Here is a 22,632-nt window from a genome sequence, read left to right as displayed (position 1 = left end):
TCCATGACCCTCTCCTTGGGTTTGATTAATTTGCTAGAGCAACTCACAGAACTCAGAGAAACATTTTATTTACTGGATCAGCAGTTTATTATGAAAGGATGTAAAAGGAACAGCTAGATGGAAGAGACACACATAAGGCTAAGTATGGGGAAAGGGCTCAGAGCTGCCACACCCTTTCCCAGCCTGCCACTCTCCCTGCATCTCCACATGTTCACCAACCCAGAAGCTTTCCAAACCCTGTCCTTCCGGGTTTTTATGGAGGCCTCAAAACAGTCATGATTGACTAAATCATTGGCATTAGTTATTATTGAACTCAACCTCCAGCCCCTCACCCCTCCCTTGGAGGTCAGAGGTGGGGCTGAAAGTTCCAACCTTCTAACGGTTGGCTCCACTGGCAATCAGCTCCAATCCTTAGGTACTTTCCAAAAGTCACTTTATTAACATAAACATAGTAGAGAAAGACTTGTTATGATAACAAGACACCCAATTCACCCATTTCACCCATTTCAGGAACTGAAACTAGAGACCAAATGTTATGACAAAAGATGCTGCCACAGAGACACAAACTGATTACAAATAAAGTGATACAATAGCTGAGTTGTGTTTAAAAAGGAAAAAAAAGGGGGACGCCTGGGTGGCTCAGTTGGTGAAGTGTCTGCTTTCGGCTCTAGTCATGATCCCAGGGTCCTGAGATCAAGCCCTGCATTGGGCTCCCTGCTCAGTAGGGAGCCTGCTTCTCCCTCTCCCTCTGCTGCTCCCTCTGCTTGTGCTCTCTCTCTCTCTCTCTGTCAAATAAATAAAATATTAAAATAAAATAAAATAAAATGGAAAAAAAGATGCTGCCATTTCTATAACTGCTCAGGAAATTCCAAGGTTTTGGGAGCTCTGAGCCAGGAACCTGGATGAAGATCAAATATATATTTTTCATTATAAGTCACAATATCACAATCCTCCACACCCAGAACAATGACCGACACCTAGTTCTCTCTCAAAAATCTCTCAGTGGGCGCCTGGGTGGCTCAGTTGGTTAAGCGACTGCCTTTGGCTCAGGTCATGATCCTGGAGTCCCGGGATCGAGTCCCACATCGGGCTCCCTGCTCAGCAGGGAGTCTGCTTCTCCCTCTGACCCTCCCCCCTCTCATGTGCTCTCTCTCTCTCTCTCATTCTCGCTTTCTCAAATAAATAAATAAAATCTTTTAAAAAAAAGAATCTGTTCTCCTTTAAAAAAAAATCTCTCTCTCTAGGGGCGCCTGAGTGGCTCAGATGGTTAAGCGTCTGCCTTGGGCTCAGGTCATGATCCCAGAGTCCTGGGATCGGGTCCCGCATCGGGCTCCCTGCTCGGTGGGGAGCCTGCTTCTCCCTCTGCCTCTCTCTCTCTCTGTCTCTCATGAATGAATAAATAAAATCTTTAAAAAATAAAAATAAAAAAAAATAAAAAAAAACTCTCAGCAGTCCCTAAAATCTTTTTTTTTAAGATTTTATTTATTTATTTGAGAGAGAGAGAGAGAGCACAAGCTGGGTGAGGGCAGAGAGAGAAGCAGATTCCCCGCTGAGCAGAGAGCCCCATTTGGGACTTGATCCCAGGACTCTGAGATCAGGACCTGAGCCGAAGGCAGATGCCTAACTGAGCCACCCAGGTGCCCAAGTCCCTAAAATCTTAAAAAAAAAAAAAAAAAAAAATCTTTCAGCAGTCGTGAATGAAAGTCTGAATGAACTCTTGAGTTCTGGAGAGACAAGTTTCTCCCTGTCAGTGAAAAAGAATGCAGATGCCAGAAATCAGATACCCACAACTTGTCCCTTTGTCTGGGCCCTAGAATAATTGAGATTTAACTGGTGGCCATTTTGCACATAATTAAAGAGTGGTACTGAGGTCCCTAGTGAGTCAGAGGGGGCTGTTAGCTCCCAGAGCAAGTACAGGTCCTGCTTCTTAGCGCACACTGGAGGGAACTTGTTCTGTAATTGTTGGATGTCCCATCCCTTCATCTATAGTAGGCCTGCCTGCCTTGTGGTCTTTACATGGGGCTGTGAGTTTGGCATTCATGAAATTTGGACTCAGTCTAGATTGTTTACAGCAGTCATTCTCAACTGGGGCCATTTCACCCTCCAGGGGACATTTGGTGTTGTCTGCAGACATTTTTGGTTGATAATTGGGCATGAAATGCAATTGGCGTCTAGTAGGTAGAGGCTATGGATGCTGAGAACATCTTCCAAAGCACAGGATGGCTCCCCAACAAAAAACTTTCTGGTCCAAAATGTTAGTGCCAAGGTGGAAAAATCCTGGTTTAGGGTAACATTAATAATAATTGGTAGCTGGCATCGTTGACTTTTGCCATGTGCCAAGTCTTGCACTATATAATTTATATGCACCATCTCAATCTCCAAATTGTCCCTGAGAAACAAGGACTATTGCAATCCCCATTTTACAAATAAGAAAACTGAGGCTCAGAGAGGTGGACTCACTTACCTAAGGTTACACACTTTAGTTGGGGTAGAGCCGGGATGCATACCCAAGCCCACGTGGCCTTTTAGCCTCTGCTCTGCGTTGCTCTGCCCACTAGTTGGAAGCTGAGTGGGGTGAACTAGGCCTTTCTGGATGTGCCTGAATTCATCTGCTGCCCCCCATGGACAGAAGGCTGAGCAGTGAGCCTTCAGAGGGGTCTGTCCACTCAGGCAAGGTTTGGCTATCGGCCAGGGAGATTCTTCTTCCCTGAGTTGTCCTAGCCTGTCTGGCCTCACTCTCCCTGCACTGCAGTACAGTACTTGGCTCTAAAGCTCAGTTCCCCTGCCAGCCCCAGGCTAGTGCCAGCCCTTCTCTATGGGGAGGAAGTTTCTGGATTCAGACCTAGGCCTCATGCACTCTCCCATGGAGCCCATCCTTTCTGGGCAGGAGTCCTTGAATCAATTCTGGGAGTTGCAAGGTCACATCTCACATGTCCTTTCAGGTAAGGGAGGGCTAGGGCTGCTAGGTTGATGACAGAACTGGTCCAAGATAGGGCTTGAGGTCCCAGGAAACCTTGAAAAATGATTGCTGGACATGGCTGGGAAGAGTGTAATCCTGGACCAGTGGCAAGCAGAGGTGGAGCAGGCTGTGGTCTTTTCTAGCCTATTTGTGGGAGGGTAGAGCTCCAGGCCCTGCAAGGGATCCCTCAGCCTGCTTATGAATAATCTCAAAGGTCTTTCTGAAGGCCCTGGGAAAGTGTGGTGGCTAAAATACAAAGGTAGTTTGTCCAGGGAAGATCAAGACAGTCAAGGGCCAATCTAGGGTCAAGTGTGAAAGGAAGCAATGTTGAATTAGTTTGAAATATCCATCCATCCATCCACCCATCCAACATATATGTAGGGGGCTTCAGCCAGGAGCCAGGGATACCTACAGTCTCTAGGAACTGGAGCATCATCTCTCTTTGTCTGGGGAGGTGGGGCAGCTCAGAGGTTCTCCCTACCATATGTGACTGCAGAGTCAGACCCAGCTCTGCCATTTCTGAGCAGGGTGACTGTAGGCAAGGGACTTCACCTCTCTGAACCTAATTTTCCTCATCTGTGTAACGGAGAGACCAGCATCTGTGTAACGGAGAGATTCTTGATATCTACCCCATAGAGTTGTAAGAAGTCAATGAGACAATTAAGTTCTCTTAGTATAAGTATATAAGCATATACTAAGTATATAAGTATATAAACATATACTAAGTTCTCAATACATAACAGCAATAGCTACCATTTTTTTGGACCTTGGTTAGGTCTTAGATGCATTATTTAATATAATCCTTCCCACCACCTTATAATAAATATACACCTTATACATTTGCCATTTAAAAATCAGGAACCTGGGGCGCCTGGGTGGCTCAGTTGGTTGAGTGTCTGACTCTTGATTTTGGCTCAGGTCATGATCTCAGGATTGTGGGATTGAGCCCCTCAGCCACCCAGGCTCTGCGCTCAGTGGGGAGTCTGTTTCTCTCCTTCTCCTTCTCCCTCTGCCCCTCCCCCTGCATGCACATGCTCTCCCTCTAAAATAAATGGATAAATCTTAAAAAAAAAAAAAAGAAAGAAAATGCACATTTTCAGGTTTAGAAGATTTTTCAAGCAAGTTTTTTTTTTAATATTTTATTTATTTATTTGAGAGAGAGAGAGCATGAGAGGGGCGAGGGTCAGAGGGAGAAGCAGACTCCCTGCCGAGCAGGGAGCCAGATGCGGGACTCGATTCTGGGATTCCAGGATCATGACCTGAGCTGAAGGCAGTCGCTTAACCAACTGAGCCACCCAGGCGCCCCTCAAGCAGGTTTAGTAGCTAGAGTGGAATAGAGTGAGTTGCCCAGATATGTGATGCTATGGAACCCCAGGTGGGCCAGTTCAGTGGACTCTGGGGAGGGAATCTGAACATTCATTTCAGGAGTTTGGGTTACTCTAGGGCAATTGTTCTTTATGCTCCTTGGGTTCTAAAGCCCTTCGTACATCTGCTGGAAGTTATAGATCCTCTCCCTGGAAAAATGCCTTTGAGCACAGCACATATTTTGTGCATAATTCTAGGGGGGTGGAAAACCCAACCATGGACCCCCTTTAAGAACCCTCCTCTTAGGGCAGCATTTCCCAAGTGTGGGACCATATCACTAGTGGTCTCCAAGATCAGTTTAACAATATGAGGACAAAATGTTTTATATTCTAATATTTATTCATGTTTTATAGTTACCTTCCATTTATGACAAATGAGACTGGTTTTCCATTTATTTCCATTATTCCATTGTGGAATGAGTGCTGAATAATGAATGGATATAGCACCAAAATGCCTACACTTAGAGCTGCACGAAGACAATATCTGGTGTAGTTCTGATTGGCAGCAGGGAGGGGACAACTCATCATAGGCACTAGGGGATTCCCTGGGAAGGGGAGAAAGTGGAGACTCAACCTCATTTTTAGTTGGTGAGAACCATCTGATCAGATTTAGAAAGCCTGAGAATAGGTCATTTCCTATGTAATGTAGGATGTAATATATATGTAATATGTAATAATATACATTTGCCTTTTAAAATATACTTATTTTAGGGGCACCTGGGTGGCTCAGTTGGTTAATCTCTGCCTTCAGCTCAGATCATGATCCCAGGATTCTGGGGTCAAGCCCTGCGTTGGTCTCCTTGCTCTGCAGGGAGCCTGCTTCTCCCTCTCCCCCTGCCTGCCATTCCCCGTGCTTGTGCTGTCTCGCTCTCCCTCTGTCAAATAAATAAATAAATAAAATATTTTTAAAAATTTAATAAAATAAAGGGAGTTTAATTAAAGAAAAATATTGAATAAATAGTAGTAGAGGTAGGGCACAGGTATGGCAGGTATGGCAAAAAATCATGAGAATGATTTAGGAAACTTCTCTGGGGTTTCTACTTGGTGGAGTTATAGTGGGTTTACTCTAGTGTCATCTGAACTTCCAGTGGACCCTGGAAATGACCTATTCTCAGGCTTTCTAAATCTGATCAGATGGTTCTCACCAACTAAAAATGAGGTTGAGTCTCCACTTTCTCCCCTTCCCAGGGATCCCCTAGTGCCTATGATGAGTTGTCCCCTCCCTGCTGCCAATCAGAACTAAACCAGATATTGTCTTCGTGCAGCTCTAAGTGTAGGCATTTTGGTGCTATATCCATTCATTTATTCAGCACTCATTCCGCAAACATTATGTGCCATTTAGCAAGCATAGACCACACTCCATTCACTCCTAGAAAGTATAAAATCCCTGGCACCCAAGGATAAGCTAGCCTGTCTGATGTGACAGAGTACCAGATCTGGAGTCAGACCAGGCTCCATAACTAACTTGCTGTGTAATCACAAGCAGGTCCTTTTCCTTCTGTAGTGTCTTTTTTCTGACACCACTTCCATCACTGTTTTTTTTTACCCCCTAACACCAAGCACTTATTTTTCCATACAGATTCTTCAATTCTCCAACATCAACAATCCAATTCAATTCTGACACTGACTTGATCTCGGGGTCCTGAGATCGAGCCCACGTGGGCTCTGCACCCAGTGAGGAGTCTGCTTGGGATGCTCTCGCCCTCTGCCCGTCCCCCAAGCCTCTAAATAAATAAATAAATAAATAAATAAATAAATCCTTAAAAAAAAAAAAGACTGCCCCCACTTCAGATGTCCCTACAAGTGAGGTTCCCACTCTGCCCAGCTGATTAAAAATTTGGGGGTTCTGATGACGCCCTCCTCAGGTTTGATAATTCTGTAGAACAACTCACAGAACTCAAGAAAGTACTCTACTTACTATTACAGATTTATTATAAAGGACAACTGAGGAACAGCCAAATGGAAGAGATGCATATGGGGGGGATGCAGAGTTTCCATGCCCTCTCCAGGGGCACCACCCTCACAGTACTTCATGGTTTGGGAGTTTTTATGGAGATCTCATTACTGAGGCATGGCCACTGGAGATTGGATTTAATCTCCAGCCCCTCTCTGTTCCCAAAAGGTGAGGAACTGGGGAGGGTCAGAGAAGGGGACATGGCTGGGGAAGGGGGTTGGAAAGTTTTAAACCTCTAATCACAAGGTTGGTTCCTCTGGGGACTAGCTATCTAGATATCTGAAGCTGGGGCACCTGGGTGGCTCAGTTGGTTAATCGACTGCCTTCGGCTCAGGTCACGATCCCAGAGTCCTGGGATCGAGTCCCACATTGGGCTCCCTGCTCACTAGGGAGCCTGCTTCTCCCTCTGACCCTCTCCCCTGTCATGCTGTTTCTCTTCTCTCTCAAATAGATAAATAGAATCTTAAAAAAAAAAAAAGATATCTGAAGCTATCCAGCCCCCCTCCTGCAAAAAGTCACCTCATTGGCATAAACTCAGGTATCAGTAGTTAATAGGGGCTCATTATGAATAACAAAAGCAGACTCCAGATAATTCCAAGGGCATTTAGGGCTCTGTGTCAGGAACTCTAGACAAAGACCAAATATATATATATATATTATTATAGTATGTCTTCTCTGAGTCTGTCTTCTGGTTGCAAAAAGAGAGTATTCAGCTAGATGAGAGGACCATAGGCTGTATCCAGACTTCACTGTATTTTAAAAAATCAATTTGCAACCAACATTTAAAAATGATATTTCTCTCAAAAATAATCCAGATGTCTCATTCCTCTTGAAAAATCAGAAGATTTAGCAACACTCGGTCAGCATTCCCAAATGGCAATTATCTGCCTGGCACTTTTAAAGAGGCTTTTCTAGGGGCACTGGGTGGCATAGTTGGTTAAGCATCCAACTCTTGGTTTCGGCTCGGGTCGCGATCTCAGGGTCCCGGGATAGAGCCCTATGTTGGGTTCAGTGTGGAGTCGGCTTGAGATTCTCTTCTCTCCCTCTGCCCCTCCCCACTGCACACTCTCTCTCTAAAATAAATAAATAAAATCTTTAAAAAAACTTTTTTTTAATTAAAGGGCTCTTCTATTTGCCATAGTTCCTACCACTCCCACCTACCTCACCTCACTTACCAGCTGGGCCCCTTGTATTTCAAACCCTCAAACCTATGATACTAGAAGGATTAGGTTCCCGTTGACTAGAAGCTCCTTGAGGTTGGGACAGTAACTGAATCTAGGTACATATTTCAAGCATCTGTGCTGCACAGTATATTTCTCTGATAATTAGGGGATGCCTCACTGTGGGATGAATAGATAGGAAATGAGAAATAATTCTGCAAAAATAAGTGATAAAGGAATGAAAAAGACAGGTATTTGGTTCCTAGAAACAATACCCCCCAACGGGTCTTTGGGGATCAGGCACAGACCAGAAGGCATGGATTTCTGGTAGTGCCCTTCTTTCACATTTATGGAAAATAATTATAGCGTCAAGAGCTGATGGAGATGAGCAGTACAAGCACAGACATGTGAGGGAACACAGGTGCTACAAATGGAGAACAAGTTATAGGCATTTACTAAACAAAACCCTATTATCTGTTAGAAAACTTTAATATCATCCCACTTATTTATTTATTTATTTATTTATTAAGATTTTATTTATTTATTTGACAGAGAGAGAGCAAGAGAGGGAACACAAGCAGGGGGAGTGGGAGAGGGAGAAGCAGGCTTCCCGCTGAGCAGGGAGCCCGTCGCGGGGCTCGATCCCAGGACCCTGGGATCATGACCTGAGTTGAAGGCAGACGCTTAACGACTGAGCCACCCAGGCGCTCCCCATTTCTTTTTCAAAAGATTTATCTATTTATCTATTTGAGAGAGAGCACGCGCACAAGCACGGGGGTGGGGGTGGGGGTGGAGGTGGAGGCAGAGGGCGAGAGAGACAGTCCCAAGCAGACTCTTCCCTAAGCACGGAGATGTCACCATTGCAGCAGAAACCAAGAGTCCCACTTAACTGCACCACCCAGGCGTCCCAACATCATCCCATTTCAAACGCCTTGTCTTCAAAGTTATAAATAAGAAAAAGGTGGACTATCTAATCAGCTAAATATATTAAGATAATACTGAAGTTAAGAGAATGGATTTAAGAGGCGCCTGGGTGGTTCAGTTGGTTAAGTGCCTGCCTTTGGCTCAGGTCATGATCGTGGGGTCCTGGGATCCAGCCCTGTGTCAGGCTCCCTGGCTCAGCAGGGAGTCTGCTTCTCCCTCTCCCTCTGGCCCTACCCCCTGCCTGTGCTCTCCCGTTCCCTCTCTCTTTCTCTCTCTCTCAAATCAATTAAAAACAAAGAGAGAGAGAGAGATAGAATGGATTTTAGGATCATCCAGACCTGGAACTTATTCATTTATTAACAATGTGAACTTGAGGGGCACCTGGGTGGCTCAGTCAGTTAAGCGTCTGCCTTCGGCTCAGGTCATGACCCAGGGTCCTGGGATCAAGCCGCACATCAGGCTCTCTGCTCACCGGGGATCTTGCTTCTGCCTCTTCCTCTGCTGCTCTCCCTACTTGTGCTCTCTTACTCTCTCTCTAATAGATAAATAAATGAATAAATAAATAAATAAAATCTTTAAACAAAAAATGTGACCTTGAGAAAGTCAACGTCCTAATCTGTAAAATGGCAATGTAAGACCTGGTAATTTTAATTCAATGTAAATTTAATTCAATGCATACTATAAATGCAATTGCAGACCCTGAATTAGATGCTGAAGACACAGCAGTGAACAAGACAGAGACAGAGAGACAATAACCAAGCAAATAAATATGAGATAATTCTTCTGAAGGAATAAATGAAGCAGGTACAATGGAGGAAATACAAGTGTTGTAGAAAGTCACTAAAGGGTGGTGGTAGTGGCAAGTAGAGATGGGAGGTCAGGGAAGGTGGCATTTGAGCTGAAATCTAAATGAGCAGACAGCTATGCCAAAAGGGAGACAGGAGGAAAGGGGTCCCAAGCCCAGCTGTTGAGGAATAACTGAATGAATGAAAGCACTCAGTGGTAGACAACCACTCAATAAACAGCTGCTATTCTTATTATGGCATATACTTTACTCTCAGCTCCTTTTATTCAAACAAGGAGAAGCTGGCCAAGGCATAGATCAGAGGGATAAATATATATATTTGAAAAAAAATATATGAAGAATAAATATAGGAGCACCTGGGGGGCTCAGTCAGTTGAGTGTCTGACTCTTGGTTTTGGCTCAGGTCATGTCTCAGGGTCGTGAGATTGAGATTCCCTCTCTCTCTTCTTCTTCCTCCCCGCCCCCATCCCTCCTGCTCCTGAGCCTGGGGTGCAGGCACATGTTTCTCTCTCAAATAAATCAATCTTTTTTTAAAAAAGTAAATATAAACATGTTCATGTAAAGTAAAGGCCCCCAAGAAAAATTCAGGCTCTGGCCTCATAAGGAGATTCCATAGCTCTGAATCATACACCCAAGTCAGGTAAAGGCACTCACCCAGCCTCACCCCTGCTGCCAACCCAACTTCATCCTCCTTACACCATACAGAACTATTTTAACTCCTGAAACCCATAATACCTCCACTGGAAACCTGGAACTGGGAACCGCCTCTTAATTTTATTTAATTGATACGCATATGTTGTACCTGAAGCTCTTCTCATTATTCTCATCTGTTCTCTTTGGAATTGTGTGCCTGTCTGGTCCAATTGTTATTAAGGGGCTCTGGGTTAACCAGAGTAATGGTCAAGAAGGAAAATGCAGAAATGTAAACAGAAAGCTTCCGTTTGCATGATGAATCCGGTAACTTGTGTATGGAAGTGCAAAAACACATTATAGGCATTTAAGCATTGGTCAAAATCTTGCTGTGACTCTTGGGATAGTTCCATAGTTTTTGATAAGATGTACCGAGCACTTACTACAATGCCACACCTTGCGCTGAGGAACTTCAAGAGCATCAGTTCCTTTAATATTTTCAACATGCCTAGGAAGTGGTTTCCTTTTATATTCAGTCCCCCTTCACGGATAAGAAAACTGAGATTCAATCAGCTAGTAAATGACAGTGGTGGGATTTAAATCCTGATCTGACCCTGCTCCCCAACCTCTCAAGACCACTTACTGGTTAGTCTCCCAAAGCCAGCGGAAAATACCTCTGAAGGACGCCCTTCTATCCGTTAGGGTACTTCCGCCTTGGAGATAAATCCGCAACCAAGAAACTCCCTCACAGGAAAGACTGCCTCAACGAGCAAGAAGCCCCATCCCCGACACACATACCTGGGATCAGCACTTTCTAACCCTAGCCCCTTGAAGGAAGTCTCCCTTGCCCAGCCAGAATAAGGAAACCTCTCCCATTCCTGAAGACCTTACCCCCCACCCCCAAATTTCAGAAGAGGCCCGGCTACATAATTTGTAGGACCCAATGCAAAATGAAAATGTGGGGTCCCTTGTTAAAAAAAAAATTAAGAATTTCAAGAACGAGAGAGTGAGCATTAACCAAGCCCCGGGGCCCCTCTTCGGCAACTGCCCTGGTTACTCGCCCATAAAGCCAGCCCTGCTTCAGAAATACCCTTTAAGTAAACGGACTGGCTACCTCACTTAGAATCCTTAAACCCTTTGGACCTGGGGTGGAGGTGGGGGGTACGTAGGACACCCAGCTTCCCAAGATATTCGAGAACACACCCTGGGACAACCTTTGAAAATCTGGAGGCACTTCTCTTGGCTTGGGCACAAAGTCCCCTCGCACCTCTCTAGTCTCTGGGTGGTCCTCGCGACCCCGCCCCAGCTCCACCTTCGGGGTGTGTGGGCCTCACCGCGTGCGGCCCATTGCCGGGGCAACCGACGCCGCGAGCGATGCATTGTGGTCTGCAACAGAATGCAGGAGAAAGATCCTGAGGGAACCATTGAGTCTATAGACCAATGGGAGAGTCCTGGGGGCTGCGTCAAGCCAATGGGGACGTTCCTCGGGGGGCGGGGCTGGCGGGAGCAGGGCGGGGCCTAGGCACTAGGCGGCGGCGGCTGGCGTGGGGCTCCTTAGATGCGCCACGGCTTTGGTAGGGACGGTAGCTCTTGCCGGGTCTGAGTGTCGCCAGCCCCTCCCCCAGGAGACCGTTGCAGTTGGCCGCCCCCTGCTCCTCGGTGAGAGACTCGGGGGCTGCGGGGGGCTTCGCCGCCTGGTTACATCTCCCGCCGGACTTCTCCCGCTGTTCGGTCCGCGCGGCCCGCGCTTTCTGAGAAGTGGGGTGGGGGGCGGGAGGAGCGGACTGGGGTTGCTGGCGCCTTACAGGCGCAGCCTGCACCCCAACTCCTCACCTCTTGCCCGGGCCTCGCCCCCCAGGTAACCATGTGCGACCGAAAGGCCGTGATCAAAAACGCCGATATGTCGGAGGAGATGCAACAGGACTCGGTGGAGTGTGCGACTCAGGCGTTGGAGAAATATAACATAGAGAAGGACATTGCGGCCCATATTAAAAAGGTGAGGACGGGGCGGGCGGGCACGGGGGGCTCGGGCCGTTTGCGCGCAGCTGGGGCGAGTCACAACTTAGTCCTTCTCCCCGATCCTGCGTCCCCAGAGCTCTTGGCAGACATCCTTGGAGGCACGCAGGGCAGCTCGGGTGTAGAGGTTTCCAGAAAGGACGCAGATGAATTTTGCGCTCCTGATGAGAAGACCAGACCCTCCGCTCCCGAAGTTTTTTTATTACCCAGCTCCGCAGGGGGAAAGCGCCACCTAGCAACGGTTTCTAGGATCAGGGAGCAGCGGTTCCCCCTCTTCTGCATGATTCCTGCGCGGAGGATCCATCTGGGTGTTCCGGAGGGGGGGAGCTGCGTGGGTGTTTACAGCCGGGCCGGAGGGAGATCTTGCCAGCCTTTCAGTGAGGAGTTGGTCGGCAGTTGAGGGAAAGTGGGTGGTAGTGGTGGTTAGGGGGCTGGGGTGAGGGCTTGGTAAATGGCAGTCTGTAGAAAGCTGGCAGGACTGCCAATTTCTCCCGAGCTGTGTTTTCTGGAAGGGAAGGGAACTGGCAGCTTAAGCCGTGGGAGGGTTCCTAGTTGAGAATGGGGAGATGAAAGACTTCAGATGGAACAGAAATACCTTTTTTGACAAACGCAGCCGTGGGTTCCTCTAACTTGTAAGAATGTTTTTCCAGTAGATGTAAAAGATGTTCATGCTGCATACAGCGTGAGAGCCGAATTTTGTGTAACTCCTCACAGAGACTTGTAAGAATTACATAGAGAAAGACTGGCTTTGGCGCCCGCCCTACAGTCACCTAGTGAAGAAATTACCACAGGCGTTCTTGTTCTCAGAGCCCCTTTGGCTGAGGAAAATAGGGAAAGTTGTTCCTGCAGTTTGCTATCTTTGTGTACTAGGTGATAGATTAGCACCATCAGGATAGATGTGGAAGAGAGGGCTATTGAAATTAAGGATAAAATCTGACAGGTGACTATCAGATTCTGCTTCTAGCATTCTTTTTTGGGAACAGTGGATTGCAGAGTATCTGGTACCCTTTAAATTTTGATCCACAGTGGTTTAAATGCGAATTGAGGCTTTGCCCTTCACACATCTTTTGTTTTCATTGATACTGGAGTGCAGTTAAGGAATGGGGTATTTGGGGCTAAATATTTACCATTTTGGATTTTGTGGTGCGTGACCTACAGGAGGATAATTTCGTTTGTTCTGTTTACACATAACGTGATAAACTGGAACTGTTATCACCTGCTGTCAATTAAGGAGAATATCATAGGAGCTATGAAGGCGAAATTACCATGATAACAAAGTGCCCTGTCTATGAGGCTGCCTTTACTGCCTTTTACCTCCCCAGCCCCCATTCTCAGCTTAGCTCAGACTGCAAGTATGTATGCATTAATGCACTATGTAGGCGACTTGGAGCTGGGGAACATTCTTTCATGCTAAGAATTTGCAGATGCTAACGTTCCTTCTTTCTGCCCCTACAGGCTCTGCTTATCTAGGAGGCAAACTCTGACCTCTGGTTTAGCACTGAAATTCTAGTGTTCTTTTTCTTTCCCCCTCTCCCCCTACCAGGAGTTTGATAAGAAGTACAACCCCACCTGGCACTGCATCGTGGGGAGGAACTTCGGTAGTTATGTGACACATGAAACCAAACACTTCATCTACTTCTACCTGGGCCAAGTGGCCATTCTTCTGTTCAAATCTGGTTAAAAGCATGGACTGTGTCACACACCCAGTGATCCATCCAAAACCAAGGACTGCAGCCTAAATTCCAAATACCAGAGACTGAAATCTTCAGCCTTGCCTAGGGGAACACCTCGATCTTTGAACCTTTATTGTGTTGTTTTGTACAGGGCATTCTCTGTACAAATTTGTTGTGGTTATAAAACAATTAGCAAAACAGCTTACATTTGTATTTATTTTCTATTCCATACCTCTACCCCATGTTTTTTCCCCTAAAATCCATTTCTTTCAAAATAAATCTGTTGGAGAAGTGTGTGTTAGTTACGATTTGTTCAAATCTAGGGTTGAAAATGGCTTATCACTTAATCTTGAGTAGGTTAGTGGGGGTCAGTCCTTGAAGTGAGTTTCTGTGGGATGTAATAGACTAGTCTATTCATAGTGCTCATCTTGAGTCTTTACTCTCGCCCATCCTGCAGCTGTCGTGCATGGAAGAATACTGCTCAGAAGTGCACGTTAAGAAACACATGGCACAGAAACTTTTGGGTTAAATCTCATTACTAATCTGATAAATACTATCCTTAAGTGCTCATTTTGTTAAAAGAGGGTGTTCTGGACTTTGGGCCTCAGGTGGTGGTGGTGAATGTGTAGAACTTTATCGAAGTTTTTTTTTTTTTGGCTATAAAATAAGCCAGTAACTGAGTTGAGCTAATGAGAAATTTGCTGGGCTCTAGGCTGTCCGCCTCCACCCCCTTTTCCTGCCCTGTCCCAAAAGGACACTCAGATTAAAAGTGGTCTTAAAAGGGAAAATGAACGTTTTTGAGCAGCAGCCCTCCATGTGATTCCAATAAAGTCTGCAGGAATTTAAATGTGTAAGCCTGCTGTGCTTTGCTTTAACTAGCTATGCTTAGAAACCCCGTTACAATTAAATGTGAATTGAAGCTTTCATTAAAAGGCCCAATTAAAGCTGTGGATAAGTAACCTTCATTAAAGGTTTCCTGCTATCAATTTTAAGAAGACTTAAGTCTTTTCTAGGAAGAAAATCAAATATAGCAGACTTGGCTTTCGTAGGCATAAAGGAAATATGCCAGAGGCTGAAACAACCCACACTCCTCTTGGGAAGTTGCAAGGAAGGTCCTGGCTTTCTAGTCTCCCTATGTTTTCAGTGTTCACACGAGGTAACACTTTTTTTGTTTTAAACTTTGTGAGATGCAGTTAGGATTTCTGAGCAGCCAGGCTACTGCTACACAGAAGGGGAGGATAGAGTTGAAATGACTCCACCTTAAGGACAGCATTAGGGGGGCGCCTGGGTGGCTCAGTTGTTGGGCATCTGCCTTCGGCTCAGGTCATGGTCCCAGGGTCCTGGGATTGAAGATCCGAGCCCTGCATCGGGCATCCTGCTCAGCACGAAGCCTGCTTCTCCCTCTCCCACTCCTGCTTGTGTTCCCTCTCTCGCTGCGTCTCTGTCAAATAAAATCTTAAAAAGACAGCATTAGGTTGTAATATCTTTGGGATATTATTACTACTAGAACTTGGGATTTTAGGAATCGTGGTGAAGTTGAGCTAGGTTAGGACTGGGAACGTTTCAGGGTAAAGAGGCAAAAAATTGTCTTCCTGTTTATTGTGGCAGTTAAAATGGGACAAAAATTTTCCCCCGGCTTTTTGCAGGAAAGAAGGATGAGGTTCTGTGGAACAGGAGTGTAACTGAGGTGATTTAGGTTTGTATTTATATGAACATACTGAAGATGTTCCATAATTCATCTTTTTTCTAGCTCCTTCCCCTCTTCGGTGACCTGTGTTTCTATTCGAAGCCCCCAAAGCTGTATCATTCTTGTTCAGTTAGCCCTACTTCCAAATAGTCTTCTGGCAATAGACCCTAGAGTTGATTTAAGTCCACAAATGGCTGGACATTGGGGGTTTTAATTTATCAGGCCTATATCTACTGCCTGGAAGTGGCAGGTTTTAACTTTTATTTTTTGATTCAGATGTGAAAAAAATCACTTCGCCAGGAAGATAGGATTGGGTTGATGGTTTATGAAATTCCTTCAGCATCTGCTCCTTGTTAATTCTAATTTCAAAGGCCAACAGGCTCCAGCTGGCTGAAAAAGTAAGCTAAAAGTTTTTTTAATGTTTAGCACTTTGTCTAACGCTCTTTGCTGTTCTTTGAGATGGTTGTATATAGATAGCTGTGTGTGAAAGCTTTTCAATGATAGGGCAAAGCAAGACCCTTACTGTGCTGGGCCTAGAGGCAGCATATCTAAAGGCTTTTGAAATAGCCTTGAACTAAGTTACCCACAATTAACAAATGGCCAGTCAAGTCATAGTTTGCTTTCTGCAATGTCTTAGCAAAGCCCCTTAAAAACCATAAGCTTAATCCACATTCAAAATATTTTTGGTCTCATTTCAACATCAAACATTGGACTGTATTAAGGAGACAAGCACTCTGCCCAGCTCTGCCCCTTAGTACCAAAAGGGGTTAGGCTGGACTGTTTTCAAGTTGTTTTTTTTTTTTTCTTTTTTGGCTATAAAACCCTTCAAATGTATTCTGATAAAGAAGCTCTCCACATAAAACACAAAAGCAGGAGTTTTCTGGAACATTTATTCTCTCCTCAAGGGTTTTTTTCATGACAGGCACTGAGGATCCAATAGTAGTTTTTGGTAGAAGAGGACTGAGTGATGACAAAAATGTATTTCCCTCACTCCCCCACCCAAGAAGAAATAAATACCACACAAACTGTAAACTCATTCAGTGGTCCAGTTCATAATTCTAGTTGTGATTGTTAGCACTCTGACTTGGGCCTTGGTTTTCGGCCCCAGACTTAGTCCTAGGCTGAGAGACTGACTCAGGTACAGCTAGGACGTTTTCTGGTTCAAATCCTTGTTGGGTTCAAATGAGTCGTCATCCCTGTGGAAGGCAGCACCAGCAGAGAAGCTACAAATGCATTTCAAAAATGAGAAGTAGTGCTGGTTTTACCTTAACCACACACTGCACAGCCAAGAAAAATTAGCAGGAGTTGAGCAAAAAATACAGAGCAAATATCTCTGGGAGAAGCCCTAAAGCAGCTCCTAGTGAAAGCCGCAGTAGGGTGACAGTAGGATCTGTTTCTTCCACTTTGAGACTGGTCACGTCAGAACATGCGTCCAAGGCACATGACCTTAAGAGGAGATGTTCTGCAGCCGGTCTCACTAGCCAGATTCTCCTTCAGTTTCAGGCTTTCGACAGGATGGGACTGGTTCACACTCCAGAATGGTAAAGGAGTTACAGTTTGAAGCCAGAATGAATAGCCACGATGCCTGATGTGAGACTTTCATAAGTCACCTTCTCAAAACCTGCATCTTCTATCATCTCTTTGAATTCCTCCTAAAACACAAAGATACAGCAAGGATCACCTGGATTTAAACTCTAGGGCCTTTGTTGTAAAATATCAAAGTTTTGTACCTGAGATGGGAACTGTCGGATACTTTCTACAAGATATTGGTAGGACTTCCAATCTCCTGCAATGACCTCTCCCAGGACAGGAATGACCTGGAAGCTATATAGATCATAAAGCCTAAACACAAAGGCAAAAGATTAAGATTACAACATGCCCCCTGGGCAGAAGCAAGAAGGTTTAAGCGTGGATTTATAAATTCAAATGCCTATAGGGGTCAAGTCCCTGAAAGTAATGTGGGCCCCGTGTAAGACCAGTAGGGACTAGTGAGGATGTGGTGACAGGTGCAATTAGGAAGTAGCATAAAAGTGGAGAAGAGGCAGGTACTACTCAGCTCTGACTACTGCCACGTGGGAGTAAGTGATCAGCACTGCCCTATATGGTTCCTCAGGTGAAGCTGGATACTCAGATTTTTATGTGAAACTTCCTGATTTTTAAATACAAACCTGTAAGTCAATTTCTTAAAATAAAATGAATCAAACAAAATAGATCTGTGGGCCAACCTGAGCCTCTGTTGGTTTGAAACTCTTCTGGCTTAGGTGTTGTCATTCAGAACTGGCTGACTTTGAGGTGGCACTGACCCTTAGAGACTCTGAACTATGAGGTTCATGCTTATCGCTTACTGGCTGTTTTATGTCCGTTTGGGGATGGGGAACCGCTGGCTAGCCAATGAGAATAAAGCCCTGTTAACAGTGCCAACCTGGATATGAGGGGATTGTTCACTTGACTAAACTCCAGGCAGAGAAACCGTCCTCCTGGTTTCAGGACTCGATGGGCTTCCTGGAGTGCCTGAGCAAGACAAGGAACAAGAGAACACACTCCTCAGCAGAACTCAATTCCATGAGGCCACAACAGCTTTAACTTTGATGGGCATTATAAAAGTTAGCATTTCCCAAAGATCCCTTGGCATTCTCAGTTGGAAAGCTGTAGCAGCAGAGATAACCCTACAATATCCTAAATTTTATAGGCATTCTGCTGCCCATGAAGGGGTTACTTGGAGTACTCAGACTGGTACAATCACATGGCGGCCAATTTCTCAATTGTCTATTGATTATTTATTAAAAGCTCATTCGAGGTTTTCTTTTTTTCTTCATTTTTTTTTAAGTAAACTCTTTGCCCACCATGGGGTTTGAACTTAAAACCCCGAGATCAAGAGTTGCACCCTTTACCAACAGAGCCAGCCAGGTGCCCCTACAATTACTCATTTAAATCACAATGGATATCCTCTTTGATCTAGGAATTTTACTTCAAGGAAACTATCTTATAGAAATGCATCTGTTGTAGGGGCACCTGGCTGGCTCAGTTAAGCATCTGACAATTTTGGCTCAGGTCAAGGTCTCAGGGTCATGAGATCAGTCTCCATGCTGGGCGTGGGACCTGCTTAAGATTCTCCCTCTCCTGCCCCTTCCCACCCTCCAAAAAAAAAAAAAGCATCTATTGTAGAGATGACATGCATATAGGTTATTCCCTGCAGCACTGTTTGAACAGCACAAGATTAGAAGCATCTTAACTATTAATGAGATACTGGTTAAATACTGGTTAAATTATGGAATGTCCAGAGGCACCTGGGTGGCTCAGTTGTTAAGCATATGCCTTTGGCTCAGGTCATGATCCCAAGAGGTCCTGGGATCAAGCCCCGCATCGGGCTCCCTGCTCCACGGGAAGCCTGCTTCTCCCTCTCCCACTAACCCTGCTTGTGTTCCCTCTCGCTGTGTCTCTGTCAGATAAATAAATAAAATCTTTTTAAAAAAATAATGGAATGTCTATATAAATGGAATCTATGCAGCTATTTAAAAAAAGGAAGAGCTAGGGCTCTTTATGCACTGACATGGAAAAATCTCCCAAGATATATTTTTAAGGGAAAGAAAGCAATGGGCAAATTTCATATGCTAATATTTGTATAAAAAAAAGAAAAAGCAAAACATTTTTAATATTCACCAAACATCTCTGCAAAGGTACACAAAAAATTGGTGATTGGAGGGAGGGAGAGGAGGCACTGAATGGTTGGGTCACAGGGGTGGGAGGCATACTTTCACTGACATGCCCTTTTGTACTCTGAACCTACTCAAAAAATTTTTTTTAATTAGAAGAACTAATAAGCTGGCTGCATACAAGGGGCAGGTCATAAAAACCAAGCTGAAGTGCACCATAAAGATGTCTCACCGAAAGCAGAGGAACCAGGTAACTGGAGCCCTCCATTACAAAAACAAAATGTGGTGCCTTGCACATTGTCTTCAAATGCTTTGGGATAGAATATTGAAGTAGAAATGAAGAAGAGCTGCATTAGGGGGTGCCTGGCTAGATTAGTCGGTAGAGCTTTTGATCTCAGGTTGGGAGTCGGAGCCCCACATTGGGTGCAGAGATTACTTAAAGATAAAATCTTAAAAAAAAAAAAAAAAAGATTAAGAGCTAAATGTTCCCTTCTCCCTATAGAGGAACCCATGACTCTAGGTACCTTCTGCCAAAATAAGTGTTTGAGTGCCTTCTGTGTTGGCTTTAGAAACGCCTCTGATCTGCAAACTCACAGGCTCAGACAGCTTCACAAGTGAGCAGAAACAGATGGAATGCCAAAGCATGACTGACAGCTCAAAGATGTGAATACCAACCCAAGCAACAAAGGCTTCTATGGGGATCTGCTCTGTGGTTTTGGTCTTTTTCAATTTTGTGACTAGGAAAATTGGCAACTTCAAGGATTGAAACCCCTAAGCCGGAAATAGTCATTCCATTCAAGAGCTGGGCGGAGAGAAGAATCCCTCCCTCTTTCCTCATTTTTTGTGGGGCCGCTCCAGGAGATCTCATAGCACAAGAGTCACACAAGCTAAAGATGCAGCCATATATACCTGATCAATGTGTGTGACATTCCGGATTCCAAAGGCAATAGTGTAAACATCAAACTTGTCATCATCAAAGGGCAGTTCTTCAGCATCTCCCAATACCCAAGCAAGTCCTGAAAGAGAAAATCATTTCTGGTCTCAGTCTGGGTCGCTGTCTCTTATGTACCCAGTGAACCGTCAAACCTGAGGAGGGCATTGTGGGAATCCCCCAATTTGCAGTCAGCCAGGTTGAAGTGTGGGCAGCCTGCACACCCCATTGATGGCTGACTTCTGAAGTGGGGGCAGTCTGGAATCTGAGACTAACTCTGGGAGTCAGTGTCAGAATTGAGCTGAATTATTGCACACGTAGTTGGTGTGGGAGAATTGGAGAACAGTTTGGTGCTGGAGAAAACCATACGTGTGGTATCAGAAACCATCACACATCTGCCTTCATCACTGGGTTCCTGGCCGCTGTCTTCAAGGTGTCACTTCGGCCTGAGAATCTGAATTTCTTCAAGTTTAGCAGGAAGTTCTTTCCCCATGGGTCTCAGAGAAGAACCTGATGAATACTTAGTTATGCCCACCCTCAAGCAATTTTTACCCAACTGTTTGTGTAAAGTACCATGGTTAAGATCCCAGGTCTGGGGTTTAGACTGCCAGGATTTCAATTCCAGCTTTATTCACATTTATTAGCTGTATAATCTTTTTTTTTTTTTAAAGATTTTATTTATTTATTTGACATAGAGGCAGCGAGAGTGGGAACACAAGCAGGGGGAATGGGAGAGGGAGGAGCAGGCTTCCCACCGAGTAGGGAGCCCGATGCGGGGCTCAATCCCAGGACCCCGGGATCATGACCTAAGCCGAAGGCAGACGCTTAACGACTGAGCCACCCAGGCGCCCTAGCTGTATAATCTTGAATAAACTACTTTGCCTTGGTTTCCTCATCTGTAAGATGGAGTTAATAATAGTACCAACTTCAGAGCATCACTGGAAGTATTCTAAGTATGGAATTTAGCCTAGTTATATTGGTTCTATTGGAGAATCAAAGTGTCTAGACCCTAAATCTGGTCACAAGTTCAGAAAACACCGAAGGGAACCCCATGACAGGGTAGCTACGTCCACTAAAGGATCCTGATTCGGCTTTAACATTGTTCAACTTGCAGCAAATTAGACATAAAATGCAATATAGAAGGAAGGCTCTATAGAGGAAAGTAAATGAAAGCCTTCCTGGAAAGCAAAGTAGCAGTATTTAACAAAACCCTTAAAAATAACCATACCGTGGGGTGCCTGGGTGGCTCAGCAGTCGATTAAGCAGTGGACTCTTAGTTTCGGCTCAGGTCGTGATCTGGTGATGATGGAGGTCTGGAGATCTAGCCCTCTGTGGAGCTCTGTGCTCAGCAGGGTGTCTGCTTCCCTTCTCCCTTTCCCTTTGCCCCTCCCCCAGCTCACACACACTCTCTCTCTCAAATAAATAAATGAATCTTTCAAAAAAAAAAACACCAAAAACCATATCCTTTGAACCAGCTTTTTGATTTTTAGGAGGATGATGTTGATGACATCATCATCATCATAGCAACTGCTCTGAGCCCTTGATGGCAGGGTCTATATTATTACCTTACACACATTACCTTATCACATTCCCATACTAACTCCATGGAATAGCTCCTACTATCATCCTCATGTTTTATGTGAGCCAAGTTGAGTATCAGGAAGATGAAAGCAGTTTGCCCAAGATCACCCAGATGGATTGGAACTCAGGTTGTTTTATCCCAGGGCCTGTGTTTTCAATAGCTATGGTATATTACCTCCTACTACAAGGTGGTTTTTATTCTACCATTTTCTAGATAAGGTAATTGAGATCTGGAGAGTTTAAACACTTGTCCGAGGTTATATAGAAGGTAAAAATTAACAAATGCATGCAAAAATTTACAAATAAGGATGTCACAATGCTGTGTTCTGTGCAAAAGCTTTAGAAAAAAGTGAAAGATCAATTGGTTGCTGGTTATGTAAATTGGTCATGTGAATCTTCGTGATTCACATCCATACAGGAGAATATCATAAATAATAAATTTAACGAATTTTTAATGACGTGGGCATCTCATGATACAATGCTGAGTTAGGGCAGGATACTAAATTGTATATACAGGAAGTCTTCAATTTTATAAAAAGGAAATGATTAGGAAAAGCTAGGAAGGAAATACATTAAAATACTGGGAGCATCTCTTGATGTTGGAATTATAGGTAACATTTACTTTCTTCTTAATACTTTTGCAAAATCCACAATTCTCTCAAATATATCACTTTTACAACCTATCAAATACTTTTAAAAAATATTTGGGGCGCCTGGGTGGCTCAGATGGTTAAGTGTCTGCCTTCAGCTCAGGTCATGATCCCAGGGTCCTGGGATCGAGTCCCACATTGGGCTCCCTGCTCCTTGGGAGTCTGCTTCTCCCTCTGCTTCTCTCTCTCTCTCTCCCTCTCTCTCCCTCTGTCTCTCATGAATAAATAAATAAAAAATCTAAAAAAAAAAATATTTAATTAACAGAGAGAGAGAGAGAGAGACAGGAAGAGAGGGAACACAAGCAGGGGGAGTAGGAGAGGGAGGAGCAGGCCTCCTGCCAAGCAGGGAGCCCGATGCAGGGCCCGATCCCAGGACTCCAGGATCATGACCCGAGCCGAAGGCAGCCGCCCAACCAAGCCACCCAGGCACCCCTCAAATAATTTTTTTTTAAAGATTTATTTATGGGGCGCCTGGGTGGCTCAGTCGTTAAGCTTCTGCCTTGGGCTCAGGTCATGATCCCGCGGTCCTGGGATCGGGCCCCGCATCGGGCTCCCTGCTCTGCCGGAAGCCTGCTTCTCCCTCTCCCACTCCCCCTGTTTGTGTTCCTTCTCTCCCTATATCTCTGTCAAATAAATAAATAAATA

At 44.9% G+C, this 22,632-nt stretch overlaps 2 protein-coding genes across 3 annotated transcripts in view; one reads left to right on the top strand and one right to left on the bottom strand.

The window, feature by feature from the left end:
- The first annotated feature begins 11,301 nt into the window (after positions 1–11,301).
- Positions 11,302–13,779, top strand: DYNLL1 (dynein light chain LC8-type 1). The gene is made up of 3 exons (XM_025889499.2): positions 11,302–11,455; positions 11,655–11,792; positions 13,356–13,779. The coding sequence occupies exons 2-3, from the start codon at positions 11,661–11,663 to the stop codon at positions 13,491–13,493; spliced, it is 270 nt and encodes an 89-aa protein (XP_025745284.1). The 5' UTR covers positions 11,302–11,455; positions 11,655–11,660; the 3' UTR covers positions 13,494–13,779.
- A 2,265-nt stretch (positions 13,780–16,044) lies between these two features.
- COQ5 (coenzyme Q5, methyltransferase) overlaps positions 16,045–22,632 on the bottom strand; it is a 15,936-nt gene continuing 9,348 nt past the window's right edge. For both annotated transcript variants that reach the window (XM_073881003.1, XM_025889505.2), the window contains exons 4-7: positions 19,735–19,841; positions 17,595–17,683; positions 16,903–17,014; positions 16,045–16,824 (exon numbers count right to left, since the gene is read on the bottom strand). In XM_073881003.1, the coding sequence (XP_073737104.1) occupies positions 16,723–16,824; positions 16,903–17,014; positions 17,595–17,683; positions 19,735–19,841 (410 nt within the window). In that variant the 3' untranslated portion in view covers positions 16,045–16,722. The remainder of the gene's footprint in view (positions 16,825–16,902; positions 17,015–17,594; positions 17,684–19,734; positions 19,842–22,632) is intronic.

Source organism: Callorhinus ursinus, unplaced genomic scaffold (genome assembly GCF_003265705.2).
Source record: "Callorhinus ursinus isolate GAN/ISIS: 27379988/994484 unplaced genomic scaffold, GSC_fseal_2.0 scaffold41, whole genome shotgun sequence".
Classification (NCBI taxonomy): Eukaryota; Metazoa; Chordata; class Mammalia; order Carnivora; family Otariidae; genus Callorhinus; species Callorhinus ursinus.
Note: the sequence above shows the minus strand (reverse complement) of the source record. Positions and strands in the feature narration are given on the sequence as shown.